Here is a 19,636-nt window from a genome sequence, read left to right as displayed (position 1 = left end):
CCGGCACTGTGCTAGTTCGTCACTCCAGTAATCCGGTGCTACGATACACACGAAAAAACAGGGACACAATTAAACCTTTTTGCAAAAACATTGATAACTCAGAAACATTAAGAAAAACATTGCAAACTAGAGAGTTTCCTCATGCCTGGTTCCTCTAAGACAGGAACAGGCAAACACCGATCTCAGGAGAAGTTCTCAAAGAAAAAGCCTTCTTCTTCTTCTTCGGTAAAATATTGGGGAAAGATGATTTGAAAAATTCCCAAAGCGTTATAGAATTCGTCTGCTGAGTATAACGGCCGAAAAACTATCTTGTGATGCCGCAGCGGCCGACCCATAAGTTTAAGAAGATCGTCAAAGAACTAGACCTAGCTCCTGACCAAATCTATAATTTAAATAAGAGCCATTTATTTTGGTGGATTTTGCCTAAATATGCATTTGTCCATCGTGCTGAAACAAATGCTCTGTGCCTAAAACCGACGAAAGACAGGATAACGTTGATGTCATGTTCGAATGCAAGTGGCACACATAAATTGAATCTACTGGTGATTGGAAAGGCGAAAAACCCACGCCATTAAAAAAAATAACCAAACCAAAGTTTGCAATATTCGTGACATCAGTAAAAAAAATTCTTAAGATTAAAATAAAATTGCCACAGAAGGCACTGCTTATTTTGGATAACTGCACCGGTCACCCAGAAGAATTCGAGTTGAAATGTTCGGGAATACAAGTGATATTCTTGCCCCCTAAAGTAACTCTTCTTTTACAACCAATAGATTAGCATATCATCTAAACAGTAAAAATTCAATACAAAAAGCTTTGCTGTACAAAGTTTTGTCAAAGGAAGATAGTGCTCTGAATTCTTTTTTTCACTTACGAACGTTTGGGAAAATCTACCCGAAAAAGTCCTTGTTTGTTCATAAAGCAACTTATGGCCGAATATGATACTGTTAGAGCAATAAAAAAAGGAAATATAGAATAAAAAAGATGTAGAAGAGGAAGTTTCTCTTGGTGCTAAAGATCCCGAGAAAAATGTTAATGGTGGACTGATAGAACTAAGAAAAACGGTCGCCCAAAAACTTGTTGATGAAAGTTGAACTTTGGATGATGTGGATATCCGGCGAGGAACAAGGAAACGGTCAGTTTATGACAGACAGCGAAATAATCAAAGATGTGTTGAAAAGGGAAGAAGGAGAAGATGGTGATCATCGATATGAAGCATCTGCCGTTCATTTAGTTAGCCATGATGCTGCAATGGATGCCTTTGCTACGACCATAGAGTGGGCAGAAGAAGAGAACGATGATTCCGCAAATTATATTCTTGTTTTAAAGAGGCTACAAGAAAATGTGTTAAAAGTGTCGTTTCAAGCCAAGAAGGAAAAGAAAATTGACAAATTCTTTAATCCAATAGAATAGTCCACTTTAACAGAATTTTTAGAACGTTATTTCTAAAAAGAGATAATTAAACTCTCTTTGTCTGTAATATATACTTTTTACTTATAAATTAAAAATAAAACTCGACTTCTTTTGTACTTTTTGTGTATTTTTATTATCATTTTCCAGTAATCCGTCGTTTTCACTCATCGGGTACAACCCTAATTTGATGTATGCCTTTTGTTTTAACGAATTTTGAAGGAATAGAAAATTAATTTTGAATTTTCAAACATTCTATACTTATTTTAAAAACGAATATGCCCACTTTTTTATCTAATTAGAAAACACCCTGTACAACATATCATTCTTTCATAAATCTAGTTAAGAGCTTTGGTACTTACCAAAGTTCTGATTTAAACGATACTCAACAGTAAAATCTTGTTAATAATTTCCAATATTAACTTACACTTGTTTGGTTGCACTTGATTATGTTTATGACCAGTCTTATTGTACGTTGACTCAAAATTAAATGAACCTTTTGAAATGAAAATCTTTTATATATAGTGGTGGTTAAGTAGCAAAAAAAATTCCGATATCGCATTCCTTTAACTTTGTGGAAACAATCCATTTCTTATCTATAAAGAAAATCGCTAAAATAAAGTTTTTCTTATTCTTTTGACCATTGACCTGCGAGTCACGTGCCGACTGTGATATATATAGTATTTTCGAAGAAGCACTCCGAAAAAAAATTCAAAGGAGGCCACAGCGGCGAAACTTTTGAAAAAAAGCCGCCTGGCGAAGAGCAGCACGTTTTTTTCAAAGGTTTCGCCACTGTGGCCTCCTTTGAATTTTTTTTCGCCGTTCCAGCGGACATCGTAAAGACTATACGTACATAAACAAGCCGCCGCCACAGGCACCAAACATACTTAGTCGTGTCAAAAATATGTCCCTTAGTTTTTTTTTATAGAAATTTCAATTTTTTATGCTGCATTGTCGGCTCTGCCATGAATGTTACTCTCAAATGAAGAATGTGTGTAGATGAGAGTAAGAGAAGATACTTATGGACAATAGACCAACACACAACACAACTGAACACAAACGTTTAATTTTTCTTCTTTCAAAAAATAGCTGATTGTTATAACTAAATGCGGCCGTCCCTTAGTTTGGCCACCCGTGTGTGGTGCACGCGCTACACACCTGCTAGGATCGGTCCTGTGTCTGCCGGATTGACGAGAGTCTACTCTATATTAATTAAAGACTTATACGTTATAAATTTTCTTTTTATAAAAAATTGATTATCGTTTTGACGATACAAGACAGGTGCTTCACAACTTGAATGGATTTTTTGAACTAAAAGCCATCTTTATGTGGATAATCGAACACAAGATTTGAGCAGATGATTTGATTGAAAGGAACTCGATCATCCTTTCTAAAGCACCGATCTATTGCCAATAATTTAACACATGAATTATCTCGACCATTCCCACAGAAACCGATGAGTTGCTGTTTCCACAGAATCACAGTGCGAGTACCTCATCAGCGTTTTACATTGATATAAAAGTATTTTCTCACATATTTTCAGTCAGTCAGTTGTGGTCATTTACGGTAGGTAAATTGTAATCATTTTATAATTAGTTTGCGTGAAATAAAGTTTTTTAAAAGTGTTTTCGAAATTGATAATTTGAAAGTCATGTATCTTCAATTGAGAAAATATACTACAATAGCGATGATGATGTTAATATGGCTAGGTTGGTTATGAAGACAAGCAACAGGAGAAGGAATTTAATCGACAAGTGTCGTAATACTCCTAGAAATTATATTGAAAAGTAGATTAAGGTACAGGTTTCACTTTATCTTTGTTCCCATTTTTTCAAAACGATAATAATTTGAAAAATACGCCACGAATAAAAATAAAATCTAGATAACAACATGATATTAGAGCTCTAAGCTTCAATGTCATAAAATGCAAACTGGTTTGAGAATACCTAATCAAGGCATTCCCAGAGCAAACGAGCTAGATAGGAAAGATAAAGTTAATCTGCAATGGATTCCGGGACACTCTAAAGTTGGTGGAAATGAAACAGCTGATATAGTTGCTAAAGTAAGAGCAGATAAATCCTTCACAGGACGAGAACTAATTCGTGGTATCAGCTAAGAAAAGAGGGATTAATAGATCAGCTGTAAACACTGAGGATCCCCAGTATCACAGCGAGAAAGGGGAACGCAATAAATCCTTTGGGTCGTGGTGTACATGATACTCTAATATATATATATATATATATATATATATATATATATATATATATATATATATATATATATATATATATATATATATATATACATATATTGTACAAGTAGATTGTTTGGAGAGTAATTTGGGCTTTCCAACGGGTCTGCGGCTATATCTAAAAAGATATGTATCTCATTGTTTTACCTCCAAAATACGTTGACTTCTCCCAGATTATTTGTTGGAGGTTTTTTGTCCCACTTTGGAAGGTGTAAAATACTATTTCTTCGAGGTACCTACGACTTTTTGCTGAAGTGAGCGGAACTTTGCAAAAAAGATACTGTGCTCTCTCTATAACTTGTTTACAAAATCTGAAGTTGTCGTCTTCTGACATGCCTATGGCCTTAAAATCGTATTGGACGGGATAGTGTCCTATCAAAAAATCGACCACTAGTTTAATATTGAACATCTCGAAAATTTCCTCGGCTTACTTAGCTAATATGGTTATGATTATTTTGGATTTATTTACCAGGAATGTTTCTCCAATAAGATTCTATCTGATCCTTTGGCCATCCATTCAATTTGCTGTTGATGTGATATCTCATAAGCCCACAGTAAGGATCTGGTCCTAAATATGAAGTGAAATGCTTTTTAGCTGTCTGATTCTTCACTTTCTGACATACCCTACAATTGGTGCGATTTTCTGATTGGGGGCTGGAATTGTGTCATTTAGCGTATGCTTTTTTTGTTATGAGCCTTTTATAGATAATACTGGATAGATAAGAATTTCTGTTCTGTACTATTTTCTAAAGCAGACATCCCAATCCGATACATTCAGATATTCTATTCCGATGAATACATTCGTCGTGGAGAAGCCACTAAATTATATTTCTTTTAGAAGAAAATATCATGCAAATGGTAAAAATATCTACAGGTAGTAATTTTGTGCAGTCGATAGGTTCCAAAAACAAATAACATACAGAGATCAAATTATTTACCAATGGCCATCAGACACTTGTCAATAATTCCTAAGTAGTTAGAAAACATTTTCTAATAAATCTTATTCGTTTATTTAAAGTTATGAAGATTTTAGTATTCATTCAACTACAAAATTTCCCGCATAATGATTTCGATGGAATTTTAGATGAAAAATTGTAATTGAACGATATAAAATTGGGAAATTAAACAAAATATGTAGTAGTAATTATTTTATTTTGTCTAAAATTTTGATTCCAAAGTATACATAATAAGGATTACAACCTATTTTATTAAAGCACACGAATCTTTCTTAGAAAGTAAGTCCAGCTTCTGCGAATGTCTGGAAGATCTTGGTGACAGAATTGATATAAGCTGCATTTCTCAAGTCCAAACCAAGGTTATACTGGCTTGAAGTTTTCATTATAGCCTATAAAAAATTCCTATTATTAGTAATAATTAAAAAGTAATATTGATTTTGATCAAATATTCAACGATACGTTATATTACATAGCTCAATAAGTCGTGTGACTGGCACATAGATGGCGGCTGTCATTGTCAAATCCATTTGACATTTATACAGCACCAACTTTCAAACGTCTCGGTAATTTCACAAAATTCCAGGAGTTACGCGCATATGCGTACCAGACATATGATTTATCTTTGGCAGTATATTAAGTATATTATAAACATTTAAAAAAAGTTGTGGACCTAACCACCTCTAAATGCAACAACAAAGGTAGCAAAAAGACTCTAAAGAATGGAGATGCATTCATTCAACATTTCACCTCGAAAGATGTTAAATATCTGCCACTAACACAGTGGCAGTGTTTGGTCATGTTTACACATAATAAATCAGAATTTTTGCGTCGATATGTCACAATGGATGAAACATGAATCCATCCTTCATTCCTGAATCAAAACGATCATCATGAATGGACTGCCGCCGGTGAACCACATTTGAAGCGACCAAAAGCGCAGTAGTCAGCTGGTAAGGTTATGGCTTCAGTATTTTGGGATGTTGAATCATTTGAATGCAAAAATCAAGGTAAAACTCCCTCATATGTCGAATAAAAAACAACTGTTTCACAAAGGCAATGCACCGATTCACAAGTCGATGGCAATGATGATTAAATTCAACAAATTACACATCGAATTGCTTCTTCATCCACCGATAGTCCAGATCTGGCCCTCAGGCTATTCGCTGATCTCAAAAAAATGATCGTCAGTAAGAAATCCTTCTACATGCACGGCATTGAGAAGTTAGAGAAGCGTAGGAATGATTGTATTGCTCTTGAAGGAGATAAAATCGAGTTTTTGCAAAAAATATGTTTTTCTTAGTTAATTACGCGACTTATTGAGTGTTTCCATATACAGTGCTTTTCAGATAAAAGTATCCACCTTTAATAACTTTTGTAATACTGGTATTTAGAAAAAATCCATTATTTAAACTTACTGGAAAAGCCACCCCCTCACCCCTAGCAGCATCCCCTTTATTTTTTTAAATTACTTGTCATATTTTTTGTGTAAAATTTGGATACTCCTCTTTGAGCTGATTTCAAAAATGTATAATACTTGTAGGTTAAAGTGGTTAGTTTATGAGATAAACAATTTTTCTTTTAAGAGCACAAATTTTACTTATTATTTACTTTCACCTTATTTGCCTGTACTAAAATGGGTTGTACAACAGTTCAAACTCTTTAATCTTTTTAGCTGTGCTATTTATTATGAAGTTACAATAAGTGTTCAAAATGAGTACCATTCACTTCCATACAATGGTATAATCTATTTTGAAATGCCTCTCTGACATTGCTTAATACGGCTGGATTTAATTGTCGACATTCATTTTCTATCCTCTCTCGTAAATCATCCAGAGATTCTGGTTGGGTAGCATAAACTTTTGTTTTTAAATACCCCCATAAAAAGAAGTCTAGGGGTGTTAAATCCGGTGACCTAGGTGGCCACTCCATCATCTGCCCCCTTCTACCTATCCAACGAGCGGGGAATGTTTCGTTTAAAAATTGTCGGACAGGCATAGCATAGTGTGAGGGAGCTCCGTCTTGTTGAAATACCAGTAAATCTTCGGAAAGGTTATCATCATTTTCTATTATTGTTGTAATACGTGGGTCAACCCCTTCCCTGAGTAACTCAAGATATGATTCACCATTTAAATTTCCGTTGATGAAGAAAGGTCCGACAATGTGGTCACCTAGGATACCACACCAAACGTTTAACTTTTGGGGATGTTGTGTATGGAATTCACGCATAATATGTGGATCACTTTCAGCCCAATATCTACAATTATGCCTACTTACTAAGCCTTTTAATGACCATGAGCATTCATCAGAAAAGCAAATATTGTTTAACAATTGTGGATTGTTATTGACAATTTGCGTCATTGATTCGCAAAACTCTAGACGACGATCAAAATCATCTTCATTCAACTCGTGCACCAACTTAACTTTGTATGGGTGGTACTTGAATTTATGTAGAACTCGGAAAACTGTAGAAGATGAAACACCGATCGCTCTACTTATTGTTGACAACGATTGGGGTTGTTGAGCCTCTAAGCTGACTTGCCCTAAAATTGCTTCGTTATTTACGAGTCCCTCTCGCTTATGCACTTTATTGCAAACAGACCCTGTTGTGGTAAATTTCTCCATCAGTTGAATCACATATTTATGAGTTGCATGTCTTCCGTCATGTAATTCGTTAAATATTCTAGCAGCAGCTCTTGCACAATTATTATTTTGGTAGTAGTATAAATCTACAATTTCAATTCTTTCTTGCAAAGAGTAAACCATTTCAGAGTAACAAAATAAATAATGTATCAAATTACACTATCAATAGTGACTACAAATTCTAGTTGACAATGTCAAACTTTAATAAAAAGTAGAGTTTTTTGTTGTTTGGATTTTTTAAGTAGAATAAATAGCACAGTTAAAAAGATTAAAGAGTTTGAACTGTTGTACAACCCATTTTAGTACAGGCAAATAAGGTGAAATTAAATAATAAGTAAAATTTGTGCTCTTAAAAGAAAAATTGTTTATCTCATAAACTAACCACTTTAACCTACAAGTATTATACATTTTTGAAATCAGCTCAAAGAGGAGTATCCAAATTTTACATAAAAAATATGACAAGTAATTTAAAAAAATATAGGGGATGCTGCTAGGAGTGAGGGGGTGGCTTTTCCAGTAAGTTTAAATAAGCCATAATGCTTGCCCCTTCCAACATAAATTGACGTGTTTTTGGATTTTTTCTAAATACCAGTATTACAAAAGTTATTAAAGGTGGATACTTTTATCTGAAAAGCACTGTATATATTCATCATATAATCACGTATTTGTATTAATTTCTGTAAATATTTTATTTCTTAGACGTTTTTACATGTTAACGCTTCGAAATGTTTTGGATTTTAGTTTTCTTCTGTATTTTTTTAATAATTTTTGAAAAATGTTTGTCTTATATTAATGCGACTGAAAGGAATCATAAATTTACCTAACTTCAATTTATTATTGTATTCGTTAAGATTTATTATACACACGGATCGCTCCTAATGAGAACCAACGTCATAGTTAAGTGATTCCAAGTATCCCTTAGGTTCAATTAACGTATCTAATTGCGTACTTTTATTTTATATCGACGTGACTCTAACGATCATAAATATAATTATTTATAGCTTTGGTGTAGAATAGGATGTTGGTATTTAAAGCGGTTTGTAATACGGTTTGATACGAGGTTTTTGATAGTACGGTAGCCAGATTATTGAAACCAAGTTTAATTATTTTCTTGCATAATAAATAATTTTTTCACAAAGTATTCCAATATTTTAATATTGTAATTCATTTAGTTATTGCATTTTATTTTTTTTCCGTTTTGTACTTGTCAATTTAATTAGTTCTCATATCCATTTTTAGTAGATGGTGATAACTACCAATTTGTTGTACCGCTTGTGTTGTAACTTTGACATCTTTTACTATATTCCGTTTCTACTACTAATTAAAAAAATAGTCAGTTATTGCCTTCTCATCCCGATTGGGCTCCTCTCTGGTAAATTTATTGGCCCCCCAAAAGTCGAACTGGAGGTCAATCAAACAAATTATTGGTAAAACCTTTTAGGACCTCGATAAATGGATTCTACGACGTCGAAAACGCTAAACTAACGTGTTATAATCATAAATGAAACTGCAGCCTTTGACATACATTGCAACTTCTCCTCATGTTTCACTAACTACCTTCAATTAAGAATATTCTTCGTTCACAATAATATTGATTGTTTTTTTACATTTCTAATTATTTCTGTTTTCACACTTTGGGATGGATAAAATTGAAAACAACTTTTTTGGAACAAGAGTTTTATTGGTAAAGTTCTTAAAGTAAAATTCTTAATTACTGACATGGTACGTCCTCTAATTGGAATTACAAATTTTGTTATAGGAGAATAAAATTGTTACAGAATGGAAGAAATTATGAAATCAAAACTAGAATACGAGGTATATATAAAATAAAAAATAAAATAATAAAAACAACAAAAACTTTGTTTATGAATTGACTTATTATATGTGTATGGAATGTTATGAAAAATTCTCTATTATTCTATATTTAAACGTAATCGTTTTTATGACTCAATTACGAATACTGGTACTTTTGGAATGAATGAATAAAAGAAAGATGCCAAGTATACACTAAAGTTAATATGCGAAACCAGCATCGTTTATTGTGAGGAATATCTTGTGTACTGAGTTAACATAAGCAGCTGATCTCAGATCCATACCAAGACCATATTTTTCAGCGGTTTCCTTAATAGCCTGCAAAAGATCATAATTATTTTTTGCAAATGTTTCATGTCTAGCGAATAATAAGGCTACTCATGATTATCTTCTATATACATTTGTCAATTAACTTTTCCATTGTGAACATTGGTATAAGATCAAAATAACGAACAGGGAAAATTTACTTCGGTACGTTTCAATCCTGTTTATACAAAAGGATTGGAAATAATTTTGAACCGAGTGGATTGAAAATTGGATTATAAATCCAGCAATCCATTTTAACTTCCATAACGCAGTTTCTGGTGACAGCATAAGTAATATTGACATAATAATTAAAACTATTATTAATAGAACAAGGAAAGACAATTTTGAGGAGTCAAAAAATGTTAAAATCCGTACAGTCAAACCGGAGTAATTTATGTTTAAAGGAAAATGCTTAAAATTTACACATTTCTTAGGATACCTCGTAATACGAAAAATATATCGACATGCAGTTTTCGCTATTCTGTTGCTAATTTGGTCTACTCTTATATTCCTTAATTAGAACTGCATGTTTCCATTTAACATTTTTCAAGGATAGCTAGATTTAAAAAAATAAATAAATAACGCCCTCTAGCGTACACATTACTCATTAGGTTGTTTCGAAATTATAACTCTTATATTGGTAGAAGAAAGGAGCTCTCTTCAAAAAGACTAATTTTGCATAGATAGATTAAGTAGAATTGGACTTACAGGCGTTTTTTTTTTTTCATAATAAACCAGAACCTCTCTTAAACAATTATTAAATGTAGGATTTGCTTCAGGATAAAATACTGAAGAATTCTAGCTTTGAGAAAAAATGTACCTCAAAACTAATCTGTAGAAGCAAATGGGATCAAAGCACCACACCAGAAATTAAAAGAAATGCCATCAAATGGTATACGGATAGATCTAAAACACCAGACAGAACTGGAATAGGAGTGTACAGGTCCAGAGCTAAACACTCGGGAAGTTTGAACACTATACCAAGTGTTTTTTAAGTAGAAATATATGCATTTGAAAAATTTGTCTAATTTAACCTCCAAAGAAATTATCGGCAAGCAGGAGATTATCATCTTGTCCGATAAAACAAGCTGGTTTGGGAATGCCTAGATAAGTTAATTGAGCTAAGTAAGAAAAATAAAATTATATTCAAATAGGTTCCAAGGCACACTGGAATGAAGGGAAATGAAATAACTGATAGAGGTGTTAAAATAGGAGTAGATAAACTTTTCACAGGACCTGAAACCTGAAAAGCAACTATTGAGTTTACCGTTGTTACCAAGAGACTGGTAACTTTCATGGAAGACGCGGTTCCCAACCAAAAAAGTGCACATCCGAGAGGGATGACCAATTCATCGCTAAGAAATCGGGCCCTCACTGGTGTTTAAGTCCAACAAGAATTTAGAGAAACGCGACTAGGGGCTGAACAATCACAAGAAGACTTGAGGCAGCTAATCTTGAGTCAAAAAGGCCCCAAATTATCCCCAGCCCATCGAGCAACCCATCTACAATGTGCCAGAGAACACCTTAATTGGACAAACAAGCAATGGGGTTCCGTTCTCTTATCAGACGAAAACAAAGTAAGCTTGCATGGTAGAGATAGAAGAGAACGAGTCTACAAAATATCTGGAGAAATATTCGCACAGTGTTGCATAAAAGAAAACGTGGCTTTTGGAAGACGTTTCTGAATGGTTAGAGGCCAACCAAAACATTGAAGAAATAAAGTATACTTTACTTGTGAAAAAAATGAACTTTTTTGCTTATAACTTATTCTTTTGGTGAAAAATTGACTCGACCGACTCCAAAACTGTGATCAACTATTTTTCCACGTAAAATCGAGTTTTGGCTTGCGTTCTGCACTCGATATACGCACGCTTTAATTAAAGGTTTGAATCAAGCACCCAAATATAGTTACAAATGATCTTTTTATACTAAAACCTTCCTTTTTCTTCACATCGAGCTGTAAGGAGCTCAACAACAAACAACAACTCAACCTGACCTAACCGAAGTGCTGAGATCTTTCTGAAATTCAGTTGAATTCTAATGATTGATTGGACACTTCTACAGCTAATACCAAGTTTTTCCTAAATTTCAAGCACGCTGAAGGCAATGTCCTTAATACATATACAACCTGTGCAAGAATGAACATGTTCACATCCCGTTTGACTTTTTGCTTTTGACTATGAAAGGGTAGTTTTTTCAAGCAATCTGCAGTAAATTTTGACTGGTTTTCATAAACGAATTTTATAATTATACGTTGCTCAACAGACAACACTGCTGTTAATCAAAAAGTTTGTTCTTAGTAACTGCACTGGCGGAACTAGTTCAGGAAGTGTACACTAAAGCGTTCTTTGTAGCAGTACCAGCGCTAGTATCGCTGTTCTTAGTAGCAGTGCAAGAGAACTAGTTCACCCAGTTCACTGTACTGCTTGCACAGGGTCTAGAGTCAGTTCAGCCAGTGCAGTGCAATAAGTGTAATATGGAAACGGTGGCACTACATCTTTGTCATAGGACGAATATAAAATATCGAAAAGTACTAAATCGTTTTCCATTATTGTTAATACTACAAGGCTTGAATCATATCAAATAAACTCAAATACAACAATCAACAAGCTCTACTGCTTGCTCTCTGCACTATATCGTGTTCTTTATATCCGATCGAACTAATTCTATACACTCATGAACTGGCCTGCACCGGTCCTGTTCAGTACAGTTCCAGTACAGCTACCAAGAACAACCCTTAAATAAGTACTACTCGCAAGACAGTTGGTGTAGCTTAACTGAACAAATGCTCAATTATACCAGTCACTAATATCTTTGATCAGTACTTAGGGAAAACAGTAAATAAAGGCATTTTTAATAATAATAATCAACTTATCGTGGGATACACTATACTTGATTTTCAAGTTTTTAATACAACTAATGTTATGTTATGTACTGCAATTTACCTATAGACAATCAAAAAAAGGATGACTATATGTATTGAATAATTAAAATCATTTTGATAAAAATCAACCATAAAATTTTATTGAGTAGCCTTATTATTTATAATAAAAATATGTTGAATTGTCAATTTAGTAATATTGTGGTTTTTGATTGTGCCTCTTGTATAAAATAAAATTCATTGTTATCAATATTATATAACTTTTTTTAATACTTACTGTTATTACACTACCACTGTATAATGAATAAAAAAATTCATTTTAAAAAATAAGTCATTTAACAGATAATAAAAACAGACAAAAATAGATAGGTTAGTGTTCAAAAAAAAACATTGAAACAATACTATATGCTACTGAGCACACTGTTTGCACCACCACAACACCAGCACTCACAATTACACTGTCTGACGCGCGTTCCGACAACCAAATTATCGTTTTCAGAGACTGTATGTAAACTAAACTTGACTTACCTGTTTTATACTAAATCTTCCCACTAATAAACCTTCTACCGCGAAAATTAAATCCAGAGGGAAAACCTCCTTGGCGGGAATCTTCACATTTATTCCTTGACCATTAAACTACAGAGGGAAGAAAGGAATTGGCCCTTTGTTTCTATTTAAGCTTTAACAATTTCAATGCTTTCAGATGCATCCAATAATTTATTATTGAATACATTTTTTAACAATTTCCCATTATAAATATTTATGTCGTGATTATGACTGGCAAGGAACTTTGTGATCTTTAAACCTGACAATAACGGATTTCTTAGTCTGCCCAATATACTTCCCATCACAATCACCACAGCTAATTTCATATATACCACTCTTTTCCAAATTGAAATAAGCTGTAGTGATTGTGACGGAAAGTATATTGGGCAGACTAAGAGATCCGTTATTGTCCGGTTTAAAGAGCACATAATTCATTTAAAATATGGACGGACCGAAAAATCGAGTATTTCCGATCACGCTGTCAGTCACAATTACGACATAAATATTAATAATGTAAAATTTTTAAAGAATGTATCCAATAATGAATAGATGAATGCATTTGACAGCATTGAAATTGCCAAATGTAAGAAAGGTTAAATAAGGACAAAGGGCCAATTCCTTATTGTATAGATTTGTAGTCAAGGAATAAATGTGAAGATTTTCGCCAAGGAGGTTTTCCCGCTGGAATTAATTTTGGCGGGAAAGCGTTTATTGGTGGGAAAATTCAATATAAAACAGGTGAGTCAAGTTATTAGGTTCTAATTTACCTTCAGTCTCTGACAGACGATCACTTGGTTATCGAAGCACGCGTATCGATAGTATAAATGGGAGTGTTGGAGTAGAGGTAGTGTAAACAGTGTGTTCAGTATGAATATAACCAACGGTTCCAGAAACTCTAACTCAATACTGTTTGCTGTACATGCACAAATTTCAACACACAATATTAGTAAAATTCACAATTGAACAAAGCAAATAAAACTAAAGCTATTAGAGAAAAGGTACAAGTAAACCATCGACAAAGCAAATTTATGGTTAGTGAGGATGCTTAGCACATAGAGCATCAAATTTGAAAACTTGAAACAAAATATTACAATTATATAATTAGTAGACGTTTAACAAACTGATGTTTTCTGTTGTTACTAAAAGTTACAAGCCTACGTCACTTTTTGAATTCTAGATTGACGTAATGTGGCTCAATGTGCCCTTAAATTCACACTTTGTATTAAAATCTTAATAATAATCACTATCACTAAAAGTTTCACTAAAATATATGTTTACTTTTATTAAATAAAAATCAGAATTAGCGATACATTTTGCAAATGGCGCCGATAATAGGATTTCATCTTATTACACTAATAAAAAATGACCGAACGTGTTATATACCATAACGACCTAAACGAATTCTTTGATAGTTAGCCCTATGCACAACTTTCAGTAATAATTTATACGACGAAATAATGAGCATTTGGCCTCGACTTGGGAGTTTCATTAATGTTCTGATGAGACTTCATGTCAAAAAACTGCATTGGTTAGTTAATTTAGGTCAGTTTTTAAGTTCCTAACAAATCAATATTAATGGAATAATTAATATTTTATTTAATGTTATAGGTACGTGAATGAATAATTATGAAGGTAGCAAAAATAATGATGAAATTATTATATTTTTATCAGTTCTAAATAAGTGTGCAAAATTTGGAAGTGCCTGAAATCGAGTTCACAGATTGGGATCAGCGAACTCACCGACGGGCCCAGAACCCATTCTTGGTGTGGCTAAAAGCGTTGCTATCGCGTCTATCAACGGTCTACTCGCTATGCGGACTCAGCTGAGATGGATGAAGATACCTGGCTTAAGACAAGCGAAGGCACATATAGATGGACTAAGTGCGTCCCACACCAAACAACTGCTGCAATTAAACAGGCGCAAAATCCGACTAGTGAATGCCATCTAAAACGCCATCTCCACACCATGGGCATCACGGACGAACCGGAGTGCGTTTGGTGCGGGGAGGAGGATGAAACCACAGACAATGTCATCTGTGAGTGCCCTGCACTCATACGAACGCGATTTAAACATTTCAACAAGCCTCATAGCTGGCCTAATGGCATCAAAGGGTTGAAGCCAAAGCACCTGATGGGCTTCTGAAAGATATCGACCTTTGGTAACATCAAGTGGGACACGACTGGCCTATCTGAATGCTCATGTGCTTAACGGCCCCTTTGCCACCCACAATAAACTAAGAACTATATCTCTCTATCGCATCTGCCTTGGATTTTAAAAAATTTCAATTTGGAGTATTATAAAAAAATTCGTAAAGGTCAAAAAAGTGACAAAAAAAATTGATATTACATGACAAGGCCATTTTGTGATTTTTTTTGTTCTAGATCATTACAAGGGTTGGATTCATGTACACCAGGGTGTACCGTTTTTTTGTAGCAACCACTTTACCGGCCTATAATTTATTGAAACTCCATTATTCAATATTCTTGATAATTCAATAAATATCATATGGAAAAATGGATAGTAGAATTTTTTTCATTTTTTTAACGTTAGTTTAAAAAATGTCTAAAATTTAGGCTTCTAGACCAACAGCTGAGGTCTCCAACGGTTTGGTTGACTGTTAGAACTTTTGAATTGGTAAAAGGTGGAACGACATCTTTCTGTTAATTAAAATGACTCACAATTGACACAATCCAAACAATTATTTATGGCGGGCAGTTATCACTAAAAGAGTCACTTATGAGACCTATAATTTTTGAAATACAAGTTCAAATGATCTTTTTTTATAAAGAAATAATCTAAATTTAACTGAAAAAACTTATACTATAACATATTATGACAAAGAAAAAGAAATATACGGAAAATAAGGGAAAAAGGGATTCTAACAGATCTTCCTTTGGAGAAAGCAATGAGAGAGGAAATCATGATAAAATAATTCAAAACAATGGCATTATTATAGTTGATTTGTCATCATTTTAGCTACAGGGTGCGGCAGCATAACTTCCTTTTTTCAAAAGTTAATAAAACTTATTGTATGAATCAGAAAATTTTTATTCGTTTTTTACAATACAGGCACATACATAAAGTTTTGTTTTACTGAGTTTTGAAGATCAAATCAGTTAGGTGACGTCCCCCATTCTCCATACACTGAGTAAACCGATTTCTGGCGTTTGTCATGACTCTTGCCAGCATAGCAGGCGTTATGTTGGCAATTTCTTCCTGGATGTTCGTCTTCAAATCTTGTAGGGTCCTTGGACGGTTCACATACACACGGGATTTCAAAAAACCCCATAGGAAATAATCACAAGGGGTCAAATCGGGAGAGCGGGCTGGCCACTCCAAATCGCCCCTAATTGAGATAAGGCGCTCTGGGAAGTGTTCCCTCAAAACAGCCATCGATGTTCTTGAAGTGTGTGCCGTTGCTCCGTCTTGTTGGAACCAAGTGTCCCCTAAGTCCAACTCATCTAGCCGTGGGAAAAAAAATTCCTGTAACATGTTTACATACCGGTGCGAATTCACTGTCACTGTGACTTCATTTTCCTCAAAGAACCAGGGACCAATAATTCCACGTGAGTAAATTGCACACCACACTGTGACTTTAGGTGAATGCAAAGGCCGTTGATGCAATTGTTGAGGATTGGTATCAGCCCAGTAGCGCATGTTTTGTTTGTTTACGGATCCACACAAATGAAAATGGGCTTCATCACTAAAAAAAACAATAGCGTCCTCAGGAACGACTTCCAGAAAAACCTCACACGCGTTCCTCCGAGAATTGAAGTCACGTTCAGAAAGTTCCTGCACAATTGCCATCTTGTATGGATGAAAATGAAGATCATCATGAAGTATTCTCCTCACAGAACGATCGGAAAGTCCAAGGGCAGACGCATGTTTGCGCGCAGAACGCCGTGGTGATCGCAACACTGAAGTTCTAACTAACTCAATGTTCTCCGGTGATCTAATGGGCCGAGGGACTCCAGTTCTTCGTCTTGTCACACTTGCAGTTTGTCTGAACGTAGTGACCCACGTAACAATTGATTTCCGGTCCGGGACAGGGGCCAAGGGGGCTAAATTAAAGCGATTCCGAAAGGCGCGCTGGGTTGCGATCACAGAACATCCGCTCGAAAAGTAAACCTCAACGGCAAACACACGCTCCTCACTGTTCCAACGCATGATGGCGACTGAACTGTGCCGGGACAAAACTTTATAGTCCCCCCTCTCGAACGAGACCACTAGCACTCCGTTACGACATCTACCGACTAAATGGCGAACTTTTTAAAAAAGGAAGTTATGCTGCCGCACCCTGTACTAGATCAATATTATGTTACTTTCTTAACTGCTCTTTTATTGTCAGAACTCTTCTAATACTTTCTTTAGCTCTAAAAAGTCTCCTCACATCACAAACATTTTACCTTCAATGATACACTTTCACCTAAGATCTTTTGATATCAAATTCTAAACTTACCTTTGCGGATCTCTCCATTGTGAAACTGAGCCCAGAATGTACGATGTCTTTTTCAGAAGCACCGGAAATCCTCTTGTTGAAAGCATCTGATGGCAAGATGGGGATCTTTCCTTTTTCAGTGAAAGACCTTTCTAGAGATTCTTGCACAGATTCTGAAAAATTATGTATTGAAAAATAAGTTAATTTTTTTATTGGAAAACAAATATACATCAATATTTTGGATATCCAAAAAAATTGTAAATGTCACAAGAAAATAAATAATCAACTCCGTATGGACATATTGTTGGAAATTGTGGAGCTATAAAAGAAGCATCACAACAATCCAACCGGTATAATCAAAAAATGTAGACTTAAGGGATGATTGTATCCACATTACGATATGACAAGCTGGAAATCAATGAAAAACTGCACATACTACGAAAGATAAACTGGAATCGTTGATGATATTCCAACTGAACATACTTTCCACTACCATCATCAACATTTACAATCTATTACAATGCATTTAGGTTATTCTGGTCCAATATAAACCAACATCCTCTAGAAAGGGTCGAAAGACCAGACAGTATTCTTCAAAGTGCTGGTGTAGAGAATCTCTCCAATAGCCAAGTGGCCTCGAAGACCCTGAAGGCTTTTTAGCACAGATTTAAGCTAGTATGGGAGTGTAACCACAATCACATGAAGCAGGAACAAAGAAGTCCTATATTATTACCAAGCCACAAGGGTATATCCTGGTAATGAAGAAGCAGATAGATTTGCCTAAAAAGGGACAATGATTCCGTATTGTCAAAAAGAGCAGTAACGTGGCATTACGAGATGTCACAACAAAGAACTGAATGGATGGCTATAGGAACAATTGGAGTTTTACTGAAGAAGCACTTAAGGCCTAAAACAATTCAAAATATTTATAACCACATCAGTTACGAAATCACTTCTGCTTTAAGACTAAAGACAAGGCAGAAGAATTCTGAGAACAAGCCATAAAGACAACAGAGCATCTACCTTGAAAATATCTTGCTCATTTGAACAAAAGACTCAAGTACCCCGAAGGAATAGTGGTAAATCCTTTTGAAACACTCCAACCTAAGATAATTGAAGCAATTCATAATGATATCAGCTAAAAAGTCCAAAGAACTGTCCAGACATGATATTGAACAGGTGATCAGTCTTCTGTCAGGTCACTATCCCAACAAATATCACTTTGAGACAATAGATATGGCAGTTGATGACAACTGCAGATTCTGAGGGCAAGTCTTATAGACAACAGAGAACTTTGTGAATGCCCTTCCAGAAAAATAGCCTTCTTTGGAAAAAAATCCATTTATTATGGAGGCAGAACAATGAGTTGTTTAGGTTTAGGTGCTAGTGGTTGGAAAGCCCCCAAACACCAATCTATCAAAAAATTTAAAATTGCATCATTTACTACTTCATCTAACAGTTAAAAGACGATGGTCTATAGATGTAACACATAACAGAGGAGGAATTCTTGACCATTCTTTTGACAATTAACTTACGTAGTAAATGGTAGTTGGAGTCCTTTTCGTACTTGAAGGTCAGTCTTCCGTAAGATACATGGTTGATGTTCTTTAACCATTCGAAGAATGATACGGTCACACCACCGGCGTTGACATACAGATCAGGAATGACGAGAACGTTCTTTTTAAGTAGAATTTGATCAGCTGCCGGCGTCAAGGGTCCGTTGGCAGCTTCAGCAATTATCTAAAAATACGCACATATTTTAATTTGAAAAGAAAAATATCACATATTAAAATGGATGTATGTATATAATGGACAGCAGTAGCTTCAGAATGTCAGATTAAGGATTTGAAATAATGTGAGACAATAGAAGATTTGAATTAAGAAAAATTGATAAAGAGACAAAAAAGAATACAGTAAAAATATATAATATAAAGAATGTACAAGTTGAATATCTACAGGAAATGAAATTACCAAGATTCAAGTGGTTACAATAGCTACAATCTATCGAATAGGGTAGTAGGAGAAAAGTAGGTTGTATAATAAGGGAAATGATCCACCACTAGAATCTAAATGGATCCTAGCCCCATTGTAAATACATGAATATACATATATACATAAGAATAATACCGAAAAAATAACTATTTTAAACGATCGAAATTTTTATCTGGTGAAATAATAATTTTCGCTTACTTTAGCTCTAACTTTATCGGCGTTATCCTTTGTGATGACTTTTTCGAGGGCAGCTGGTACTAATATATCACATTCATGGAACAATAAGTTGCCGTCAAACTTTTTAGCACCTGGGAAACCAACTATACTACCGTTTGAAACTCTGTAGTCTTCTAGATCCTATAAAATAAATTAAAATGTTCATTCTCGAATTGGAAATTAGTTT

The 19,636-nt window shown here is 34.6% G+C and overlaps 1 protein-coding gene across 2 annotated transcripts in view; it reads right to left on the bottom strand.

The window, feature by feature from the left end:
- Positions 1 to 4,796: 4,796 nt before the first annotated feature.
- Positions 4,797 to 19,636, bottom strand: part of LOC130446509 (glutamate dehydrogenase, mitochondrial-like) — a 45,113-nt gene continuing 30,273 nt past the window's right edge. The window contains exons 5-8 of one of the 2 annotated variants that reach the window (XM_056782817.1): positions 19,432 to 19,590; positions 18,777 to 18,981; positions 17,263 to 17,414; positions 4,797 to 5,006 (exon numbers count right to left, since the gene is read on the bottom strand). In XM_056782817.1, the coding sequence (XP_056638795.1) occupies positions 4,890 to 5,006; positions 17,263 to 17,414; positions 18,777 to 18,981; positions 19,432 to 19,590 (633 nt within the window). In that variant the 3' untranslated portion in view covers positions 4,797 to 4,889. Of the gene's footprint in view, positions 5,007 to 9,005; positions 9,388 to 17,262; positions 17,415 to 18,776; positions 18,982 to 19,431; positions 19,591 to 19,636 lie in introns of those variants that run through there. The other variant, XM_056782818.1, reaches the window with a different exon arrangement.

Source organism: Diorhabda sublineata, chromosome 7 (assembly GCF_026230105.1).
Source record: "Diorhabda sublineata isolate icDioSubl1.1 chromosome 7, icDioSubl1.1, whole genome shotgun sequence".
Lineage (NCBI taxonomy): Eukaryota > Metazoa > Arthropoda > Insecta > Coleoptera > Chrysomelidae > Diorhabda > Diorhabda sublineata.
Note: the sequence above shows the minus strand (reverse complement) of the source record. Positions and strands in the feature narration are given on the sequence as shown.